We start from the raw sequence: 24326 nt of genomic DNA, 5'->3' as shown, positions 1-24326 counted from the left end.
ATATATAAACAAGACATAAAGACATAGTCCTACCCCTAGTCACAATAAAATATACATTTGGAGAACTTGATAAAGACACACTGTTCCTTACTAAAAGCAAATTTAGGAACTATTATCTCTTTATTTAGATATATATGCTAAGTCATTTATAAAGAATAAAATATTATATAACTAAAAGTAAGAATATATTTTTTTCAACAAGAAAAAATGATTTGGGAAGAGAAAAATGTGGAGGTTAAGCAAAAGAAACAGATGTTAAGTGTTACCAATTCTGAAGTGAAAACCACATATTGAAGTAATATAAGAATGTGAGATTGAAATGGTTAAGTCTTTTAGTATGAACACAAAATTACTGAACTTTTTATTCCTTTTTCTTTTTTATTATTTTGGAGAGGAGCAAGATGATTTTAAGTTGGTAAAAGTAAAGCAAAGTTCCAAAATACATGAATGAACATGATTCCCCTGGGAAAGTGTGAATGTGATGGGCTTATATGTGTTAAATATACAGGATTTGGTCAGAGTATGAGGGTCTTAATGTTCAAACTAAAGCATGGCGACTCCATTTTAAAATTTACGCTAAAGGCAACTGAAGTTAACATGAATAAGACAACAAGTTCCATAAAGAAAAATCCGTACAATAGCTGTTAGTTGTAATTAGATCTTTATTTTTATCCTGGCTCTGTTACTAAGTAACTTACAAGCATGAACAACTCTAAGTCTCTGAGCCTTAGTTTTCTAACATGTAAAATGAAAGAGATAAACCAGATGGCCCCAGGGAGTCATTTCAGGTTAAAAAATTCCAATCACTCATGTTGAGTCCATGTACCAAAGAGGAATCTTGGTACTTAAGCAGCGTTTTTACCCGAAAAACCGAAGCAGTGTTATTTATTTATTTATCAAGCTAAATAAATATTTTTAGGGTACAGTTTCATCTAGTTCTTCTGATCCAGTATAATAAGAAATTAAGTCTTTACTTAATTTTAATTATAAAACATAAAATAACAGAAGTTCTCCAAGTGTTTCTAATGCAGAACACTTGGGAATGTAATTACGTAGTATTATTTTAAATGTATTTAACAACTCGATTCATACAGATTGACAAACGCAGTGGGAAACGACACCACCTAAAGATTTCATGCAAACTGTACAGAAAAATCAGCAAGTTAGTACATCACACGAAAATATATTTTAGAGTACATTTCCCCTCTTCAATGGCAGTGATTATGCATTAGTGCAACCACAGAGCACTTGTAAACCTTTTCAACAGCATCCAGGTCCATAACAATTGTTTGGTTAGCCTCAAGGTCAGGTTTCTTAGGTCTGGGCTTTCTGAGTTTTCCTATTTTGCCAGTTACAACATTTACCCATAACTGTAGCCATCCATCCAGACATGCCCACTGTCTGGTGCTGGGGGAGCAGGTGGATACGGGTGAATCTGAAGAACTCTCTCATCTTTCTAAAATTAGAAAATGGATGTGATTGAGGGATTGGAGGGAGATATCACTATATCCTAGGCAGTTATCACTTTTTGGCAGGAAGCTCTGTCAAACTGAGTAAGATTCAGGCTAGAGACAGCTTCAGTGTGATTTCTGAGTTCTGGCTCTCTTTCTTTCTAGAGTCCTCAGTGTTAGGGGAGGGGAAACAAGAGAGGGTACTAGTACATGTCAGAACTGGCTGACTTAACCTCAGCCTTGCTTTTAAATTGCCACTAAAGGGCTTATGATAACAAGGTGCTTTATAAAAAGATCTATCCACCTGCACTTTAATCAAGTGAGTTGAATTTTTAATATATTGAAGTTTCTTGAGAGCTAGCAACAAATCCAGGTTGTAGTGGGACATGGGACAAAGTAAATGCTCTGTTTTCATCAAGCTTCAGTCTGTGGCTGTCAGAAGCCCCCAGCAGGTGCGTGGAGTGCTGTCCAGTTAACACAGGTCTAACTAACCACGGGGTGCTGACAGAAAGCAGCTTCTTTCCTTCAAATTCAAACATCCTACCACCTTGAGTTTTTTCATCCTACCTGGCAAGAAAAGGTACATTAACGTCCTTCAACACTAGGGAAATTCAAAGTATTTATTCATGAATTTTCATCCACTTCTATGTAATGTACAGTATGTGCACGTTAACAACAACAGGAAAGTGAATTATCAAGTGTCAATTGGAAATACTGACATAACGGGTTAAATATATTTCTTCGTCACTATGTATGTGTGTATTCTTCCCCATCCCTATTGTCTACTCCAGAACTGAGCTGCTGTCTCCCACTGGCACGTCTCCTGTTATTCTCTTCAGCACAGAACGACGTCTCAAAGGTCAGATCTCCCAAGGGAAGTGGTCAGGCTTGCATTCGTCTTTAGAAAGTGCTCTGCTGGGTCCACTGGGTGGCCTGTGTTATCCACGCAGATTGCTTCTGAACAAAGAGGAGTCAAAGAGAACTCGGGCTTCCAGAGAAAAACAAAGTGCTGTCCCCTATAAATCACAGTCTCTGCAGTGGAAGGTGTCTTCCTAACGAGGTAGAAATAATAGGGGGGTGTTGCAGATGCCCATATTTCACTGATACTGAACACCGTCTCTTTAAGGGCTTAAAATGGATTGACTCCACTCATCTCTCTGATTTTTTCGTAAGTAAGCCAGAACACCAGTGACCAAGGGGTCTGCAAGATTAACCAAAGAAGTTAGTGCACATTTCAAAGCAATTCTGAATATTCTACATATATGTATAACATCTTTAAACGTCAAAGTCATTTTGAATCTACCTAGGCTAAAAACTAATATTTTTATTTTGCCCTTGCAGAACACCTTATAATGCACAAAATATTTTCATGTAGCATTATTTCTCACCGAACACTTTCCTGTCATATATTTTCTCTGAACAATTTGTAGTTGATATCCCCATTTTACAGACAAGGACACTGAGGCTTAGCAATCAAATGCCTAATAACATGGTGTGGATCTAGACTACAGGCTTCTCGCCTCCATCCCAGAGTTCTTTTTACTGCATGCAACTGCCTAATGGCTCAGGCTGAGCACGTCTGAATTCCAGGCTGGCTCCTCTACATTTGGTGTATACGGAGATGACAAGGAGGCACTTAAAGATTGAAAGTGAAGATGAAAATATATCCTTAGAGGCCACAAAACCAACACCTAGGGTATCACAAAATGGGTGTAAGAATTCATGTTAAATAGAGAAGAGCGTACAGCTCAGAAAGACTAGCTTGAATGAAGTTATAACTGTGCCAAAAGGAATTACACATAAGGGAATGAGGGTTATTCAATAATAGTGATAAAATGCTAAAAGACACAGGGAAATCACAGAGTAAACATTGGAAGTAACCATTAGAGAAAGGGTGCCTTGGATCCCATTCCTGTATAGTTTGGTTCATAGGTGATGGGTAATGTTGATCAGAGAGAAACAATATCAAACTAGAGATATAAACTCAAGCAATTAGACTATAGACTGTATTTGGTTAGACAGTTTGTAAAGCAATATATATGTCAATGTGTTTGGAAATATTAATGTATATTGATAGACTGAGAATTTACTATAGAGTAGATTTAGGAGACCACATCTGGGTCAGTTCAATGTCTGAAGACAGACGCAAAATAATGCGAAGCTGTGATGACATCATATTCTTGTGACAATAACAATGAAGTGAACCACGAACATAACTGTAGATGGAGCAAGGAGCAGAGGCCTTAGTTAAGAATAGACTATGCATTTATTCCTAATTGCTCTGGTCATTAGACTTCTTCCTCAAGTTAGTGACATAGCAGCCAAACTATATGCAAATGAAATGTAGTATATTAATCAGGGATTGAGCAAAGGGAGGTCATATTGCCTCTACCTGGTGGAAAGGATTGAGATTGAGTTCAGCTGGGTTTTGAACAGAAGTTAAAGAGGGAGACCACACAGCCAGACAACTTGGGTAGTATATAAATGGGGTACACTGAGCCTCTGTGCAGGTGTATATGTGGGTAGTGCATATTTACTAGTTTTCTTCCTCACTGGTACAGCTGTACCACTGAAAAAAATCCAAGTATATATGCACCCATGTTGCCTGCTCTGCTCTACCAATTGCCATCACTCTTGGGAAAACAGCAGAGTCCTTTTCCTTGCCTATTACTGAGGAGCTGAATACATAAGAGCTCTTGAGTTGATAGTTTTAAGTATTAAGATTACAAACGGCTCTTCCTCATCAATATTCTGTGTTCAGCAAGCGATCTTCTGATTGTAACTTGGCTCCCTTACTGCTTCAATGTAGGAGGAAGCACGCTGTCCAGAGGACCTCAGCATCTGAATCACTGGCTATGTGTGTTTCTCAATGTGACTGAGGTGATACTGTGGTTCACTCATCAATTTCAAGGCCAATCTTCTTGGACATACTCATGAGTCAGGTTTCTAAGGTCAGGGTCATGCACTATGTCAGTTCAACAGGCCAATGTCACCTTGGTGATCTCTGGTGGTTCACCAGCCTTTCTCTGGTAACAAGGCTCTCTATTGCTACACACTTTCTCTTTTCTTTTAAAGCTTCTAAAACTAGCTGTAGGATCTTGAGACACTCAGTATACTGCATTATTCACAGGCATGGGTTTAGAGTTGAACAGTCAATTCCTAGCTTTGCCACGAGTAATATGAACTTGAGCAAGTTTCTTATACTTTGAGCCATGGTTGCCTCATCTGAAAAATGAGGTTAACACCTCCTGTTTTAATAGATTCTTGTAGGACTTTAAAAAAAATAATTAATGTGTGTAGAGAGCTGAGGTTAGAGGCTGGCATATATTAAGTACTCATTTTGTTGTTGTTATCTATGTGGTCTCAGTATTTCTTGGTCCTTGGATGTTCTTCTTGCCCCTCACTCTTCCTGACCCTGATTTTATTTATCACCAATGTTCTCCCCCAGCTTCATAGTCTCCCACACCAGAAAACTAGACGTCCTATTTCCTCTTTCCCTCCCGCACCTTCTACCTATAATAAGTTACTAAGTCCTATAGAGTTAACCATAAGTGTCCCTAGAATGTTGTTTTCTCTCCATTTCTACAATCATCTGCTGGTTGTATCACTGCCAAAACTTCCTTTCCTGTATCTTGGCCTTAATTTATCTTATTCATTGATGTCAAAGTAATCTTGTCCCCAAACAAATCCAAGCTCATTGCTCCCATGTTTAGCAGCTGCTTGCTAACCGCAGGATTACACTTAAATTACAGAACTTGACCAACAAGGCCCTTCTCAGCTGAGTCCTTAAGTACTTCTCTAGAACTCTCTTCTACCACTGCCCTGTGAAGCCTGTTCTCCAGCCACGATGAATTTTCTGCGGTTCTCCCAACACCAGGCCCACACGTGACCTGATGCCCATGCTACCTTTCTTTGATACCCATGTTACTCTTGACAAATGCCTACTAATCCTTCAAAGCTTAGATCAGCTATCACCTCTGTGAAGGCTTTTATGGTGTCCTAAACAGTTAAAGCCATTTTTACTCCACTATTCATGTTCCCACAGTGTTTTGGCCATACCACTGGCAAAGCACTAATATAACCTCCTAAATAAGACTATGTCCTCTGGAGCCAGGCTGACTGACTTTAATGCCCCAACTCCACTGGTTAACCACCTGCCCTGTCCAAGGTATCCAAATTACCAAGTGATTTTGGTAATACTAGCTTTATTTCTATACTTTTAAATATCTATCTTCTCCATCACAATGTAACCTCCTCTAGTACAAAAAGTGAACATCTTATCCCTTAGTGTTACCAGCACTTATAATAGTGCCTGGTTCCTGCAGGCCAAATAAAAATCTTCCTTTCCAATAAGAAATACCCACAGACGTAAGATTATTTCAAGGTATAATCTAGACCAGTGGTTCTCAACCTTCCTAATGCCGTGACCCTTTAATACAGTTCATGTTGTGGTGACCCCCAACCATAAAATTATTTTTGTTGCTACTTCATAACTTTAATTTTGCTACTGTTATGAATCGTAATGTAAATACCTGATATGCAGGATGTATTTTCATTGTTACAAATTGAATATAATTAAAGAATGGTGATTAATCACAAAAACAATATGTAATTATGTATGTGTTTTCCGATGGTCTTAGGCGACCCCTGTGAAAGGGTTGTTCGACCCCCAAAGGGGTCGCGACCCACAGGTTGAGAACCTCTGATCTAAGACAGTCAAAGTAATGTTTTACAACTTGGGTACACTTTTGTATCAGATATTGGCAATGGCTTTGGCAGTTAAAATGTTAATAGGTAGATACCATCCCTGGGTGACATCATTTATTCCCAAAGCTTCTATGACCATCTAGATGTGGAGGGTGCTCAGATCTAAATCTCCATCCCCGTAGTCCAAGATCCAGACCAATATGTGAAGGTAATCATCTAGATATGTTTTCAGACTTAACACATTTAAAACTAAACTTGTTATTGTACCACAAAATCTTCTTCCCTGCAAATGATCCCATTTAGGAAATTATTACATCATCTGTTAGGGTAGAATCTGTGAGTGAAGCCGTACTTTTGTCTTCTCCAGCCACATTTCTGTCTTCTACATATTTTTAAAATTTATCTTCTCTTGTCCCCACTGTTATACTCTAGTCTGAGCCATCACTACCTTTCATCTATCACTACTCCTAGGCTTTTCCAGAACCACATGGCAGCAAGAATGCTCTTTTTAAAAACACACGTCGTCCAGTTGGTGCCCTCACTCTTACGGATCACGGGGCCCTTTCCAGTCTGGTCCCTGCCCCTTTGGCCTCAGCCTGTGCTGCTGTCCTCCATATCCCTGGGCCTTGACCAACGGGTTTTCCTGCAGTTCCTTGAACTCATCATGTTCTCCATCCACTCCAACTATTCCCTCCACCTAAAATGATCCTTTCTGCCTTTTTCACTAGGGTAAGTACTACTCGTTCCTCATCTCTCAGTTCAAAAGTCCATTCTCCAAAAAAGTTTTCTTAATCTTTCAGCCTAGGCTACACTTACTTGCTATAAAGTCCCACAACACCATGCACTTTCTCCTACTCCCCATCACTCCTAGCTTCTTATTCAATGCTTTCCTCACTTAGACTAAAAGCTCCAGCACTAGGACAGGGGCCGAGAATCTTCCATTTGTCCCAAAGCCACACTCTGAGTCCAGGGCTTGGCAAGGCATAGGCACTCAATTAATATTATATGGTGTAAATTATTGATTGTTTGAATTTCAAAACCCACAACTCAGCCATTCTTTCAAATATTTTCTAACTTACAAAATATTTGGGTACTTTGTTTTTAATATAGTTTTATGTTTCTTAAATAAGCATCTAATTCTAAAAATAAATAACATTAAAACCAAATAAAAATGACAAAATGCTTTCTTACTAAGCAGAATTTTGTGATAATAAATATGAATGGGTAATGCAACATGTGCCATCAAACTAACAAATTTTGTTTGAAACATTAGCATTTCCGTAGGAATGATCTTCAGTATTAAATCAGTACATGTGTCCAAAATGACAATATTTTGGCTAAATAGACTACTAAAGGCTTCACAATGCAGAAAAATCTATCCACTGGCTTTATAACAACAGAGTATCAATCTATTAATTTCTGTATATAACTGAATTATTTTACTTTAATCTACCAAAGAAGGTAATAGAATTCTGATGAGAAGTCAAAGATAACAAAAAGAAAGAACTGTGGTTTGAGGGCAGAGCCATGCCAGAAGAGAAAAGGGAAAATACTTATAGATTAAGAGTAATTTAAGTACAAATAAAACAAAAACAACAGAAGGAAAGACCTAACTTTACCATTCGCAGCCAAGATGGTAGAAAGCCTTTATACAGACTCATGAACCCTTCTCCTTGGACAGCCTGAATCAAGCAGTCAGTGGACGACTTATACAAAAGTCCCCTGAAAAGGAAAGAAGACAATTCTGTTAAATTTCTTGTGTGAGAATAAATAAATATAAATTAAAAATAGACTAAGGAAACTTGCTTTAAGTTAAATATTTCCTGCTCGTTTAGAACAAATACTATTTGTGGTTCTGTATACAGTAAGTCCTCACTTAATGTTGATAGGTTCTGCGACTTCAAGCAAAATGGTGTATTCACAAAACCCATTCACCACAAGCTATTTGATAGAAACAAGCATTAAATTCCTACGGCATCTCATCAACATTATAAGGAAACACCATTGAATGAAATGACATTATTTGAAGACCTGCTGTATATAGATCACCTTTTTGAGTTTAAAGATATTTTTAAGGTTGACTCTTCTGATTCATCCCACCCTTGGTTTTATACTTAGAATTCACTCTACCTGATCTCTTCCAGAGAGAAAATACTGTTTTATGTCAGATCAAATTCTCCATGTTACCTGTAAGTCATAAGCTTCTGAAGAAAGTACTCTGTAAATTCTCAGCAGACTATGTTTTCAAAACCTCCTTGAAAACAATAAAGTCACAATAAATATCTTTTGTCTAAATATGATTGTTAAATTAGCTCATTTCCCCAAAGGCACAGTACTTTTTCATCAGACAAAGAGCAAGTAATTGCATAAAAACAACTTCCTGGTTGAACACACAAACACACAAATACATTTCTATCAAGAATAAACAGGGAAGCATCTTTAAAGAATAATGTTATTACAGACATTCAGACATATGGACACTGAAGACTTTCTACCTACCTTCCTTGCTTATCTCGTGGTTGATTCATTATTCGGCTTTTGATGACATCAGCTGGTGTTCCCAGAATAGAAGCTACCAGTCCAGAACAGAAACTATAAATACAAATAGATGAAATTGCATGATAATATGTATCAGTTTATAAATTTTAATAAAAGGGAATTTAACATTTAGGAAGAATAGAATACTAAATAAATTACTATAATATCTTTCATAATAATGCTCTTTTAGCTTAAAATAAATGCTAAATTCATTAAAGAGGTAGAAAAAAGGAAAAACCAAAGAATGTTTTGGACAGCCTGAATCAAGTAGTCAGTGGATGACTTATACAAAAGTCCACTAAAAAGGAAACAAGACAATTATACATTGAAAACCTACTGGGGATAGGCAGAACAAGACGATGAGATCCTGCCCTTGAGGCACGTACACTCCACTGGTGGAGAGAAACAGAAAAAATGAGTAATGTCAGGTGCTGATAAGCACTATGAAAAATAAAATGGGGTAACGTGAAGGGAGCGCAGCAGAGAAGAAAGTGTCTATGTGAATACCTGGAGGAGGAGCATTGCAAGCAGGAGGAAGAGCACAGTAAAAGCCCTGAGTCAGGAATACTCTTGGTGTGTCAGAGGGGAAAGCAACCACGTGGCTGCATCCTCAAGAGGGTCCATCCAGATGAAGGACTAAAGAAGTGGAGTTCAGCCCATGAAGGCCATTGAAGGAGTCTGATTTTATTCCAGGTATTCTCTCTCTGCGCATTATGCTCTAATGCTATAATTAAGTGTAGTTCTCTGTACTTACCACCACTATCCAATACCTCCATGCCTTTAATTCTTTCATTTGGAATGCCGCGCTCCCCATATAATTGGAAAATTCCCAGTTTTTCCTTCAATCTATGCTCAGGCACAAGGTCTGAGAGGAGTTTCTACTTACCACTCTCTCTTTACCCAACAAGGTTAATCATTCCTTGTTAAAGGTTTCTTGTCAATTATTCCAAAGAGACAAAATGGATGTCAACTGCATAGTATATCAAGAGGATGTAAATGAGTGACTGAAAAATTAAGAAACCACTATAAGTTCGTGATGTGTACAGACATGAGAGAGAGAATACAGGAACATAATCAAAATTTCATAAACAGACATCTCATTAACTACTTAAAGTTTTCCAAGAGAAAGACATCGGATGAGAAGAGGGGTGGCCAACCTGATCACAGAAAACAGAGGCCCAAAGTCCAGAAGTTGGCAGCTGAGTCCACAGTATGGGATCATGGAAGCCTAGAGAGTAGCTTATATTTGGGTAATGGAAAGCTAGAAAGGAACATTGTGTGAAATAATAAACAGAGACCTTAGGATGTAACTGCTAATGGCCTCATCCTCTTATCAAATTGTTTTGATGCCACAGTATGATCTGGCTGGATATCTTTTTTAAAATATGTATGTATTTTTAAATGTATTTTATTGATTTTTTTTTTACAGAGAGGAAGGGAAAGGGATAGAGAGTTAGAGACATCGATGAGAGAGAAACATCGATAAGCTGCCTCCTGCTGGGATATACCTGCAACCAAGGTACATGCCCTTGACAGGAATCAAACCTGGGACCCTTCAGTCCGCAGGCCGACGCTCTATCCACTGAGCCAAACCGGTTAGGGCCTGGCTGGATATCTTTTAAAAATAAACATTAAAAGAGAGCAAATTATGTATTAAAAAAGCTTCAAGTACGATGACACCTAGAGTCAAAGTAAGAAGATAGGACAATAACAGGAGATTTATTTTGTCAGGCTACTCGTGATGGGCATGGGTACTTGGCTGTTGACCTTTATCACTCCTTGCTAGTAATAGCCCAAAATGAGGCTGAGGACACAGTGAAAGTGAAAATGGACAGAGGTGACTGGACAATTCTTCTGTTCTCTCTAGGAGACCAATGGTTCTCTATACAAAACTAGTTTAAAATATCCCATCAGCCCTGTGTCAGAATCAGCGATACTCTTCAGGATCAACTAAATAACCATGCTCACATATAATCTTCACACAACGGAGACTGACCTTCTCAGTTTTACATAATAGCCTCATGATTTTACAAAAACAAAAAAGAGGATTATCCTGGTCTTTCTGTTCTATACAATTTCCTGACCATTAATTCTACTCCCATCTTTCTTTTGCTTCTCCTATTAACATACCTTGTAACCTGCCTTCCCACCTCACTGGAAGATTTTGGAAAATCCAAATCCTGGCCACAAGCTTCTATGGCTCCTGCCCTACTCCAGGACTTCATTTTACTTACACCATTTTAAAAAACTGTGCTAAAATATACATAACATACAGTTTGCCATTTTCACCATGTTTAAGTGTGTAGTCCAGAGCTTACACCATTTTTATTATTCTTCATATTGAACTCCTTTTCCCCAGATGTTGATGGCTTGCGTAAAGCTCTCTAATTGTAGAGATGCCGTCCCCTTCACGCACTCGTGAGCATTCATTTTATCCTACGACACAGCATCCACGACTTTCAGATCACACAGCACTACTTACCTACTTAGATTTGCGTTCACAGTAAGCAACTTTGAGCTGCCTCACATACCACACATACTCATGCAATGCACTTAAAAACCTGATCCAGTGGGTGGAGCTAAACAATGAGCCAAATACCAATCATCCCATTTTCTCAAAACCTGAATTAGAGAATAATAAAGCTAAGTTATTTCATATTAGGGCTAGAATATATACTGGCTGGAAATTTCAAGTCTTTCCAAAAAAGGTATTATCCGGGAGGTATATCTGGGAGTCGTGTACATTAAATAGACTTACTCCTGCTGGGAAATCCATGAATCTTAGGTGAGAAGTGTGGGATTTCAAAGACTATCTGGTTAGAAAGATAAGGTAAAAGAAACAAGAAACAGAGATGGTATCACCGTGGGACTTTCGGAAAGACCTGACTAACCTGCTCCCACAGTACAGCATACACTGGTCCAGACAAGCATCTGGAAAGCTAAGTCTCAAGATGACTTGACTGGGTAGAAACTGGTGAAGAAGGTCTCATAGGCAGAGAGGACAGCATGCACAAAGATAGTGGAGGAAAGAAACGTATGAGTGACTACAGATACCACACATATGTTTATGGGGATGGAGGTAAAAGTGGAAGGAGTCCTAAAATCCTCAGTGCTCTGTGAAGAGGCCAGAGAATGTATGGTGAAGACTGTGAACACACCTGGGTAAGAGTTTGGCATGGGAAAGAACAGTAAGCAAAGACATATAAAAAGACTGCCCTAGCAACACTAAAGACAACGCTGATTTTAAAAGAGGAAGAATGAAGAAACACTACCATAGGAATATTTAGTTAAGTTGAACCTGAATTAGGAATCATTTTATCTGTACCTATATGTCTCCAAATATCATTGGTTTGGTACTATTGATATACTTTTGGGGTTGTCCAAATACCATAAAGGGTTCTAGAATTTGGAAACAAGATAAGGAGCTAAATAAAATCACTATAATGTGAAGGATATTAGATATCTATAAAATAACTCATTCTAATGGATATTTGAAATTGTTGCAGAGATAAAGGTACGTATTACTCCTTCCTGGAATGCTCTTCTTCCTGTCTCTATTTATCAAAAGCGCAGCCCTTCAAGACACGTATCTAATTCTAACCCCTCCAAGTGGTATTACTTCTCCCTCCTCCGAACTCTACAGTAACTAGTCACTTACTGTACAGTGTTTTTACGCTTTGTCCTGTTTTCTGTCTTGGTAAACATCCTGGGAAGGGGTTGGGTTTATGGTCTGTACTGACTACAAGGGCCCTGACAGTGCCTTTAACATAGAAGCTGCTCAGACATATCTGCTCAGCAAGCTGGTGAGCTGATGATTAGAATCTGACCCTGGCAGGGTCCCAACAAGGTGCAAATATTTGGGGAAGTTTAATCTACAACATTCTACAACTTCGTCTCTGTCTTCTCCATTTCAACTGCAACAAACTTTAAGAAAACTGCTTTTTATAAATATACTATCACCTTTCTCTAAGTGTGATATCCCTAGATTCCCAATCAAAAGAGACAAAAAAAAAATGTATGTCAAATATGGAAGAAAAGGTGATCTGAGGAAAAAAAAAAAAGTCTAAAACGAAAACAACCACTTACCTAGATAAACTGTGAGTCATGATATTGTCCTCAAGTGTTGTATTCAATACCAAGTAGTGTTTCACTGTATCATATGTGGTTAAATCTGGCAATAGAAAGAAAAAGAAGACAACTATTTATTTATTCAACAATAATGTCTTTGAATCTTAGAGAAGGTGTGGAGCAGAGAGAAGACCTTATAAATAATTTGCTCTTATATCTTTATTGTCACAATTTGCTTATTTTTGGAAATTCTTTTCACATGCCATACTAAAAAGTGAAAATGCTCTAGGGAAAATTCTCAATTATAGTACAACATAAAAGAAGGCTATTGTCAGTATATGTTATTTAAAAATAATAACATTTTTCATTTTTCCTGAGGTGAGTGCCAATAATTATTAAGGCTATTACGCTTCTCAGAATTCAATGAAGTTTCCATTACCTCCCATATTCACCAGCGCTGCTCTTTGTACATTGGGTACCCAGCCTGCCCAAAGCCCACGTATTCCTCCTTCAGCTAAGATTTTTGCAAATGCATGATGCACACCACGAAATCTAAGGGAAAATAATAATGAATGTAAAAGCTGCATGCATTCCTTTGTATGGAATGCAACTGGATAAGCTTGCCTATATAGCTGTTATGATTTGGAGTAAAATAGCATCTTAATCACTCAGAATTGTTAGAAATTAAAGCAATCCACAGAAATCTAATTTCCAGATAAACTTAAAAATCCTTTAAAGGCCAACATTTAATTAATCATTTTAATGGAAATCTTTATAAACTGTGTAAACCTCTTCTCAAATTTTTGAACACATTACAATTATTTTCTTGATATTTTACATAACCAGTGCACATATTAATTATAGGAGGGAACAGTAGTTATTGTATCTCTGGTTCATTTTACTACTTTGTGGGAGACCTACAAATTTTGTAATTTCGTCAAATAACAATGATCCTCACATAATCTTTTAAAGAAATATTTTTAGGCCAAAAAGTAAGAAGGACAACCTTATCGTAAGAAGTTTAAAATAGAATACTTTGGCTTTATCAAAATTTACTATTTTATTCTTATTTTGCTTATTTTTCTTTCCACAGATAAAAAAAATGGTACTGAACCATGGGCCAAATCTGGAAACCTTTGGTATAAAATAAAGATCTGGATTTGATATAGTTAGAAATACCTGGAGTCAAATGCTACCTTTCCCACTTACTAGCTGTGCTGTGTGGCTTTTGCTCAGGACTTACACTTTCTGAGTCACACTGAAAAGATAATATGGCATTTATTAGGCATGCATAATTGCTACGATGCTACATGGGAGGTATGGTCATAAAGGGCTAATGTAGCTAAAATTTATTGTACACTTATTAAGCACCAGACTTTTTTTTATACATATATGGTACATTTCATTTTTGAAAACTCTATGAAGTGTGTATTATTAACTCCAATTTACATCTGAGGAAACTAAAGCTTAGAGAGGTTAGGAAATTGACTAAGGTTACAGAGTTAAAATGTGGTAAAGGCTGGATTTGAATACCAGGTTATCTGATCCCAACATTCATATTCTTTATAACAGTATTCAATGTTTTTTATTACTACAGCAAACCAAAAAGTTCCAACATTAAAGATGAGAGAGGGAAAAAATTGAGGCAATCAATTCAGATTATTTCTGGATCCCAATAATTAGTTCTCTCCCTATATATCCAACCAAGGCCACGTCACTTCTTCCTGCTACTGAGTAATTAGACCCTGTTGCCAGATGACAAAATAGGCCCTGGGGTTCCGTGAACTACTTGGTTAAATCAGAGTGGTTTCCCTTTGTCCTCTGTGGTGTAGGCTCTTCCCCAGCCCAACCTTGTTTTCCACTGAGTCAGCTCAGGGAGCAGCAGAGCAGAGAGCAGGGGTCAGGAGCGAACTCCCAAAACTTCCTTAAACTTGGTAAAAAGAAGAGGAGCAGACTGGACAGGGAAGCAGGAACCATTTGCAAGGTCAACTTTGCTATTTCCCTTCTTTCAGGGAGAAAGGGAAGGAAGCTAAGCTTTTGGCACCTATGAGCCAGGCAGTCTCACTGTCAGGTAGACCTGAGATGGCCCCTTGTAAAGTCAGAGAAGCAGGGACTAGAAATGTTAATTGACTTCAACAACACCAGGCCACCCTAAATCAGGATTCAGAGCAGGGCACATTTTAATGATCAAACTCTTTACTAGTATATTGCCGCTGGGCTGGGAAAGGCAGCACACACATAATTAGTCTGGTAGAGAGCATGTGCACCTTTATCATGCAAAGAAAAGATCCACATTAGCTCTCCTCTTAATGCATACAATTTCCAAATTAAGAGAGTCAAAATTGCTGTCTTTACTGAATGCTGCATTACAAAAATGCTTATGTCCATTAGGTAAATGTTCAAAATACGACGGTGGCGAAGGGGGACAGAAAGGTGTGCGTTAATTAGCGAACCTACCGCAGTGGTTTTCCTTCGAGTTTCCTTTTTCCTTCCATTTGCATCTGAACCTTCACTAGGTCTGTTGGGTTGGCTAAAAACTGGCCAACCACACCAGCAAACATCCCTCCAATCACTGATTTCCTGATTATACAAGGAGATACATTTTTAAAGATGACTATTCATTTCATAAGTTTTGTAGTAAACAGTAACACGCTGGTACAGCCCTTGCCTATGACATTTAAGACAAAATGAGGAACAGACCCAAACAAATCAGAGGAAAGTGGATGATGTGTCTGTTTACAGAGGGCAAGGTTAAAGGACCACAGAGTTGAAATTCAAATAGTGTGCCCACGTTGCACGTTGGAAGAGCAGGAATTTGGGCCCATCTCTGTCTTACTCTAAAGCCTAGGAATTCTCAGTAGAAAAAGGAATAAAGAATGTGCTCGAAAACAATTTTTAATATTAAAATATTAAATAATACATATAAATTTTATGTACGTATATACATTTGTATACAAAGTGTAGTAAATGGTCAATTATTTGGACTTAAATTGTTAATATTTATAATTTTTAGCCTGTAACTTGAGGTAATTGCGGTACAATGCATAATTTTATGTAAATCTAATGGATAAAAGGGGCAATAGCATCTTATTTTCAAAACAAAACTTACCAAAGGGGATAATGCTGATCTTCATTTTTGCGAAAAACAACTTCACGGAGATGTTCATATGTGACCATTCGACCTCCAGAGTACACTGTGTAAGAGAGAGCATGAAAAAAGTGGATTCAGCTGTATGTTTAATAAAATACGAGGACCTCTGACCTGGTCTGGTCGCCTCTCCAGCTGGCTCTTTTCCTCATGCAGCCTATGCCTCCGGCACACGGACTTCCTGGTGGTTCCCCTCACAGGCATTCCTTTTCCAGCCTCAGGCCTTCTCACCGGCTGGCTGATATTTCTTGCATGGATTCTCCCTTCTCTGCTTTGCTAACTCCTCCGATCTTCAAAACTCAACTCAGAGAACTACTTTTCCAGAAATATTCTCTGACCTTTGCTCCCGTGTTCTAGGCTGTCATAGCACCTGCTGCTTCCCCTGTGTTCCCACAGAACCACACAGGCACACATCTAATTCAGCATTTATCATACTGATTAGAGATGGACTTGCTTTTCTTGCTCACCTTTTCATCAGACCATGAGGTTTTCATTACCCTATATGCCCTAGTACAGAGCTGGGTAAACAGTGGGCATTTTCATTCAATAAACATGTATAACTTTATTGGATAATTTATTATAGTACAGTCATGTTACATATATCAAATTAAGCTTAACTGTAAAACCATATATGGTGGTCAACAAATACACATGAAAAGAAGTGAAATTCAAAACAATGGGAAGCAAAGGAGAAAATATTTTTTTAAAGGATGAAAAGTAAAAATCATTAAAATCAGTACATGATATTCATATAGAGAATTTTTCTTGATATTTCTGGAAGTTTGATGAAATATTTCAAGATATTCAAAAATATACAAAGTGCCAGTTTCAAGATATTCAAAAATATACAAATGTACATTTCTGGATAGTTCTTAATGAATACACTCTAACTTACTCATCTGAAAAACTGAAGCTTTAAAAATAATAAGATGGAAGTTACTGCTGGGCGGTTCTCTGACCAAGGGTCCCTTCAATAGTTGAGGAAACATGATGAATGTAGAGGAGAAAAATGCCACACCTGTCCTACCACTTTTTTTTTCCAATCCTCACCTGAGGATTTTTTTTCCATTGATTTTTTTTTTTTTTTTTATAGAGTGAAAGGGAAGGGGGGGGAGAGAGATCAATGTGCTCTCACATGGACTGGTTGCCTGCTGCATGTGCCCCCACCAAGGCCACGGATTGAACCTACAACCGGGGTAACATGCCCTTGACCAGGGTGACCCTTCAGCACTCGGGCTGATGCTCCAACCACTGCTTAGGACTGCCCTACCACCGTTTGAAGCCAAGTTTATGTTCCCCTGTCCACAAGCTGAAAACTCAACACCTCCTATCTTTGTGAGTGCCACTTGGGAAGCAGAGCAGAAAAGTGCTCTCATTGGCTGTAATGTGCTTATCGCTATTTTCCTTTAAGAGTGACCAAAGGCCCACATAGCTAGCTAGTTAGGTAGCCTGGGAAACAGGCAACAAAAAGCACCTGCTTTGCATTTAATCTATTGCCGGAGTTGGACAGACAGTCATCCTTGCTTGCTGTCTCTTCAGAGTAGCCTGGTTTCTAACGTATTGGTGAGATTTGGAATTGTGGTCAAATATATTTAATTTTCAAGAACCTAAACATTTTTAATTTTGTGTTTAATGTTTCCATAATAGATAAATACATAAATTATGCTTTTTTTCTTAACTTGAAAATAATTTATTAGGAAAATTTTGAAACATACAGAGAAGTAGAGAAAATGATATATAACTCCCTCAGTATCTACAATTCAGATTTATAAAGTGCTAACATTTTTGCCATATTTGCTTCGTGTTGTGTGTTTTTTCTTAATTACTTTAAAGTATATTACAGATATCATGACAGTTCATCCCTAAATAATTCTATATGTATTTCTAAAAATTGAGTGCAATAATTCCTTAATAACAACTGGTAGTTAATTTTGTTCTTCTTAAGAGACTATATATTCATTTATCACATTAGTAGAAAAAATGAGCTGGTTTTTGGATAGAGCCAAACAGAAAAGCAGAGGAGACAAACCCAGAAATCAAAACAAACTTACCAGCCAGAATCAAGATAAATACCTACGTGTCTGTAAATGGCAGGTGTCACGCCTTGCCAAAGCCTCAGAAAGCCTTCCTCCTGGACAATCCCCAGGGCTGTGCGCACCATGCCCCTGTAGGGAGTAGGTTCTCTCGCGCTGTCTCCCAGCCGAGCAAGGGCAGCTTCTCCTTGCATTTGGAGTCGAGTTTTTGTGAGATCGAGGGGAAAGGTTGCTAATACAAAAAAAATACAAAATGAGGGGGAAACTCACAATAATCAGAGAAACAAACAATTCTAAAATCACAGGACTAACACTTTAGTCACAACATCAGTGATTCTCAAATTTAGAGTACATCAAAGTCGGCTATGGAAATCAGTTGATTCATACGCGCTCCCAAATTTACAAACCACTGTTCCAGAGCACATCCCAATCACCAGGAGGAAAAGTGTCAGGCCTTGGGTTCTTTTTGTTCATAAATTTCAGTCTAAAATCTATTTTTTGTCCTTAAGTTTTGCTTTCCAATGGTTATAATTCAGGTATCCATATTCTGTAATGTTCTCTTGACTGTAATTGTGATTAAGATCTACTGTGACTTTCAGAATACTGTATAACTTGTGCTAGGTTCTGAATGCCAGATGAAGCTAAATTCTATAATTTCATAGATGATGTTCACAAGCAGATAACTCACTAACTTGTTCGAGATACAGAAGATGCAATAAGGAGTTTATAATGTCATTTTCTGTATATGAGGATGGCATGCTCATTGGCCTTGTATTAAAGCACATATTGTTTTTCCAGCACTGACAATTTTTATGCATGGCCTCCTTACAAGTACCAACTGCCTTTGAAAATTATTTTTCTAATGATTACATTTTGAATTATAGGCCTTTTACCTTGAGACAGGGCGGCACTAGCTAGGCCAGAGTAGGAATATCAAGCTCATAACTTTATATACACAATGTCCCAAATAACTGAGATGACCAGATTCAGTTAAGTTCATGAACATTGCTAACATTACAGAAGTTTTTCAAGGACTCCCACTTGATACAAAACCATAGCTATGTCCTTCCAAAAGAAAACAGAGTGGAAGAGAATATTAAATCTTACCACTGGTCTTTGGAAAAATTTATATCTTGCTGATAGCTTCCTAAAACAAGTAATTAACATACAGAGGATTCAAGCAATGCTTTACTGAAATATGAAATATGAAAAGTCTTAAGACATAGGAGCCTCTATATGAGCATAGCTTATGACTCTCAAAACAAATCTGTTTTTCTTGCTCGTTACTTAAATCATGCTCCAGGTTCTGATCCTAAATTGTTTTGCACTCAGAACCATCTCATGTTTTGATTCTCCCTCCTCCCATTCCAGCCTCCTCACAACTCTCCGTGAATTTTTAACAGAAGAAATGCTCCTTTACAAAAGCCTTTGGTCAGAGGGGGAAACATCAGTTTAAATAAATTTTAAAAAACCAACAAAACAAACAAAAACAAAACAAAAGACCCACCTGGAAATATAGCTAATCATTCAGCAATCTGCTTTTAAATTTAAAAAAAAAGTTGATCAATTATATTTCAGTAAAAACAATGAATGAAAGTAATACTCCATCAGTTTTGAGTGGACAGAGAAAAAAGGAGAAGGTTCCAAGGGCAAGAGTGGATGAGCACAAAGGGCGGAACAACAGATAATGAGCTGGCTGGGCTGGAAAGACAAACTAAACTCATTGTAGAACAGAGCAAACATGTACAATTGATAACACATCAGAGCTGTTACTTTTTGTTTGTTTTAAATGGGCAACAAAATGAAAGGCTCATCGGAAAATGCATAGTGAAGGCCTCACAGGGAATGGCAGGCACTACTCACAAAATCCTTGGAAGAAACACTACCTGCTCCTGTGAGGGCATCCTCAGTCTGCTCTAGGTGGCCTTCCGTTTCCCTGACTTGCTTACACAGAGGTACCTGCTCATCTCTGTGCTCTTATGATACCTAACAATACCTTCATTATAAGAATGCATGTCTCGCCAGCAGCCTGTAAGGTCAGAACTGGGCCTTTTAAACTACATCTCCACAGTCTCTAGCATTGCAGTAATTATAATAATAACAACACGATTATTGGGGGTCTTGCCTTGGATTTAGTATTTATTTATTTTTGACTTCTCAGAATCCTGCAAGGTAAACACAGTAGATGAGTTAAGCTCCAAGTGGCCAACTGGCAGATGCTGAGTACAGGCTCAATTAAGTGTGACAGGTTAATAACTTAAGTCCCACAAGTTGGTTCCACAATTTGGACCCAAAAGACAGTGATGTAGCGAGGCTGTATAAGAATATAAATCACAGGGACATACGTAATAGTTTCAATAGTAAAGATAAGTTTTTAAAAAAAGAATATACACCCAAGAGATTATTTCAATAAGGATGAAAAGTGGATTTTGTTTTTCAAAAGGTCATCCTCACTAAAGGGAAAATGATGCCTTAAGAGGAAGCTCCTAAAAGTACACGTTTTGGTACAACTGCACACCTTCGAGGGAGACGAAATTGGAAAGCAAGGACCTTGGTGACCCCCGATCCCTCCTCCACACAAAGCTGGCCTTGCCCGCACCCCGCCACATCTGCGGGACACGTGGGGAAGGTCAGGGCGCAACCTCGCCGACTGCACACACCGGGAACGGAGCCATCTGCTGGCCCTACCGCTCCTCCCTCCCCTCCCCGCTCCCCCAATGCCACCCCTTTCCAGGGTGGCGCCACAACGACCGGCGGGAGAGACCCAGGAGTGGGCGTCCGGGTACCTAGCTCGGCCACGGTGGCCGCGCAGCCCGACAGTACGAAGTTGCTCGCTCGGGGCCATCTCTGGACGAGCGGCAAAAGCCTCTCCTCATCCTCTGGGACCGACATTCAGCAGCAGGACAGGACGACAATGCACCCCTTCCGGCCGGCGCGCGCGCCACAGCTGGCGTGCCGCCTGGCCAGGGCGGCCTCTCCTCAACCGACCAAGGGCGTGGCGGAGTCCGCGTCCCTCTCTGGCTCGGCCCCTGGAACTCGCAACCTTCCTAACAACCCCAGGACCGAGTGGTCCAGCGGACTGAGAACGGATAAACAACGCGGAGCCCGCGAGGCTTCTGGGAAATGTAGTCCTCCGCACTCTGCGCCTCTCGGGCCGCGTTCTCTGATTGGCCGCAATCTACGCGCTCGCTGGGCCCCGGTATCCATGGCAACAACGCGTGGGTTGTTTTTTTTCCCCCTCTTGGCCATTCGGAACCCGCCCTTCGACCTGGGTCCAGCTTCAGCACGACGAACCGGTTGGCCAAGACCTGAAAGAGAAGTGGGAGGGAGCGATGATGCAAAAGTCATCTAAACACTGGGGCGGGGAAAGGCGACTACAGTTAGAAAGGCAAAGGAAACTGCAAAAGTTGCAGCAGGAAAGGTTGCGAGGTCCGGTGGGTGCTCCCGATTCGCAGAGGGAAGGAACAAGTGCCATGGCAGCAGGACTTTTCCTCTCTGATTCTGGAAGGTGCTAGACAAAAACATGGAACTAATTTTCCCGTCAGTACTTATAATCCTAGGTTGCGTTGCTCTTTTGTTATTTCTTCAATGGAAGAACTGGAGCGGACCCCCGTGCATCAGCGGCTGGATTCCTTGGATTGGAGCTGCATTTGAGTTTGGGAAAGCCCCTCTAGAATTTATAGAGGAAGCAAGAATCAAGGTAAGAGGCCTTAGCAGGTGGGGTTACCGGAGAAGGTAATGTTTACTTTTTTATTTTCTTTCATTGGATCTCAAATGTAATGTAATTGAGGGCATACTTGCTGCCATCAAACGATCTAGTCATTTATGCATTCCTCAACCTACAGCTATGTCCTATGCATGGTTTTTAAAAACCAAATAGATTTTTATCAGTTATGAAGTACAGTGCAGCTTGCAACTAACTGCCTTTTGGGAAGCAGACACTATGGGATGCAACCTATGATGAGTGCTAATTACTTCATCTTTAAAAAATCCTTTGTATACATATTAAGTAAATGCTTGCAGTAATTGGGAAAGACAAGTGTAATTTCAATTTATGAAAACGCATAGTAAATTAGTATCGAAATAGGAGTTTGTTGTAAAAAAAAAATTGCTTACAAACTTGGTCTTTACAAATTTTGCTGGCCCCGTATTTTCGACTGCTGTTATTACTTACTGATGATGAAATCAGTTTTCCCTGGGCACTAAGAAGATTAGCGATGGTTGTTGTAGTAGATGTTTTTGTACTTTTTCAAATATAGTATATCTTGCAAAAAGAGTTTATAGAAAACTGCCAACTTTTTTATTTATTTCAACCAGCACTTCACTGAACATTCTGGGGGTGGAGGGCGGGGGTTGTGTATACATACATATAGTGTGTGTGTGTGTGTGTGTGTGTGTGTGTGTGTGTGTGTTGCTTTTTGCACTTAGCTGATTGTTTCCTCGGAATGAATTTCTAAAAATGGAAGTGCCCAAAGAACATGAACATTTACATTGCTTATGTTACCATTTTACCCTTGCAAAAGGATTTAACAGTATACACTTTTTCTTTTCTTTTGAGTGTAGGTAGGGGACTGCCTAGCTCCTCTTATCCTGGCCCACACAAGGAACCATAATTCTTGCTAGTCTAATAGATGCAAAACAGTATATTTAAAATAAATTCTCCTTTATTTCCCACTAGAGGCCCGGTGCATGAAATTTGTGCACGGGTGGGGTCCCTAGGCCTGGCTGGCAATCAGGGTAGATCGGGGCCTTCTCGCTGCTGGCCGGGGCCTTCCTCTCTTCATTCCCCACCGCCTTGTGGTGGTCAGTGCACGTCATAGCGATTGAACTCCCAGTCTCCCAGTCGAATTCCTGAGGGGACACTCTGCATATTAGCCTTTTATATATATATACACTAGAGGACCGGTGCACAAAATTCGTGCACTTGGGGGGGTGTGTCCCTCAGCCTGGCCTGCGCCCTCTCACAGTCCGGGAGCCCTCGGGGGATATCCAACTGATGGCTTAGGTCTGCTCCCCCAGTGAGTGGGCCTAAGCCAGAAGTCAGACATCCTTAGCGCTGCTGCAGAGGCGAGAAAGGCTCCTGCCACCGCCACTGCGCTCCCTAGCCATGAGCCCCGCCCAGGGCTCCTGCGTTGAGTGTCTGCCCCCTGATGGTCAGTGCACATCATAGCGACCAGTCATTCTGCCATTAGGTTGATTTGCATATCATATAGGAAATAGCCTTCCTTAGGAGTATGATTTTGATAATGTTTAGGGAATGTTTTTACAAGCTTGTCTGAAAAGGTCAATCAAGGTCACAAAGATTATTCTATTTTCTTCTAAAAAGTTTATAGTTTTGCATTTTTCATTTGGGGCTATGATCAACTTTGTATTAATTTGTGGGTGTGTGATATAAGTAAGGGGTGAGGTTCATTTCCCCCCTGATCTGTATGTCCAGATGTATGGTCATCATTTCTTGAAGGACTTTCCTCATGTCCTTTCCTTCATTGCCTTTGCAGCTTTTCATAAATTAGTTGACTGTATATGTGTAGTTCTATTTCTAGCTTTTCTCTCCTATTCCATTGATTTATATGACCACTCCTTTATGAACATTGAATTGTCTTAAATACTGTTTTTATAGTAAGTCTTTAAATCAGGTAGTGAAAGTTATCTATATATTTTTTTGTAATTGCCTTGACATTCAAGATTTAAATTTGAATTTTAATACAAATTTTAAAATTTGCTTGTCAATTTCTATTATAAAGACTGCTGGAATTATGATTGGAAGTTTGTTAAAACTGTAGAAAAATTAGAGGAGAATAGACTTTTTAACAACATTAATTCTTCTATTCTTTGAATGCTGTATATCTCTCAATTTAGCTACTTAATTTCTTTCAGAAATTACGTGTAGTTTTTTGCAATGAGGGCTTGCCTGTGATTGTTAATTACTTTCTTGTGGATTTTATATTTTGGGGGTTATCCTATATATGCTAAGTGTCCAGTTGACAAGTTGGTCGTTCAACCAATTAAAACATAATAGGGTAATGATATGCTAAGGTTACTCAACCACGTGCTATGACGTGCACTTACCACCAGGGAGCAGACGCTCCAACTGGTAGGTTAGCTTGCTGCTGGGGTCTGGCTGATCAGGACTGAGTGAGATGGGCCAGGCACACCTTGGAGCCCTCGTGTGGTACCTCCCCAGCTGGCCAACCTCCCGCATCCCTCCCCAGTCCTGATCCTGCACCAGTGGGGTCACTCAGCCTGGCCTGTGCCCTCTTGCAATCCGGGACCCCTCAGGGAATGTCAGCGAGCTGGTTTTGGCCCAATCTCACAAATCAAGCCTCATAACTGAGCCTCTAGTACAGGGGTGGGCAACCCCTGGCACGTGTGCCAAAAATG

At 39.4% G+C, this 24326-nt stretch overlaps 2 protein-coding genes across 7 annotated transcripts in view; one reads left to right on the top strand and one right to left on the bottom strand.

Moving 5' to 3' along the window:
• Positions 1 to 370: 370 nt before the first annotated feature.
• On the bottom strand, positions 371 to 21046 carry SLC25A27 (solute carrier family 25 member 27). 6 transcript variants are annotated; one of them, XM_015572206.1, is made up of 10 exons: positions 20732 to 21046; positions 17986 to 18177; positions 15874 to 15958; positions 15222 to 15344; positions 14008 to 14022; positions 13204 to 13316; positions 12783 to 12867; positions 8658 to 8750; positions 7778 to 7880; positions 371 to 2652 (listed from the first exon to the last, which is right to left on the bottom strand). In XM_015572206.1, the coding sequence occupies exons 1-10, from the start codon at positions 20835 to 20837 to the stop codon at positions 2581 to 2583; spliced, it is 987 nt and encodes a 328-aa protein (XP_015427692.1). In that variant the 5' UTR covers positions 20838 to 21046; the 3' UTR covers positions 371 to 2580. The 6 variants fall into 6 exon arrangements, 5 of the variants coding, with proteins under 5 accessions (XP_015427692.1, XP_015427693.1, XP_015427694.1 ...); XM_015572207.1 differs by having other exon boundaries at positions 17990 to 18177; positions 20732 to 21044; XM_015572208.1 differs by lacking the exon at positions 20732 to 21046 and adding an exon at positions 19453 to 19507 and having other exon boundaries at positions 17990 to 18177.
• Positions 21047 to 21201: 155 nt separating this feature from the next.
• The window catches only part of LOC102753466 (24-hydroxycholesterol 7-alpha-hydroxylase), a 71611-nt gene continuing 68486 nt past the window's right edge, over positions 21202 to 24326 (top strand). Inside the window, 1 exon segment of the mRNA XM_006776413.2 lies at positions 21202 to 21645. Within this exon segment, the coding sequence (XP_006776476.2) occupies positions 21469 to 21645 (177 nt within the window). The 5' untranslated portion in view covers positions 21202 to 21468.

Source organism: Myotis davidii, unplaced genomic scaffold (assembly GCF_000327345.1).
Source record: "Myotis davidii unplaced genomic scaffold, ASM32734v1 scaffold167, whole genome shotgun sequence".
Lineage (NCBI taxonomy): Eukaryota > Metazoa > Chordata > Mammalia > Chiroptera > Vespertilionidae > Myotis > Myotis davidii.
Note: the sequence above shows the minus strand (reverse complement) of the source record. Positions and strands in the feature narration are given on the sequence as shown.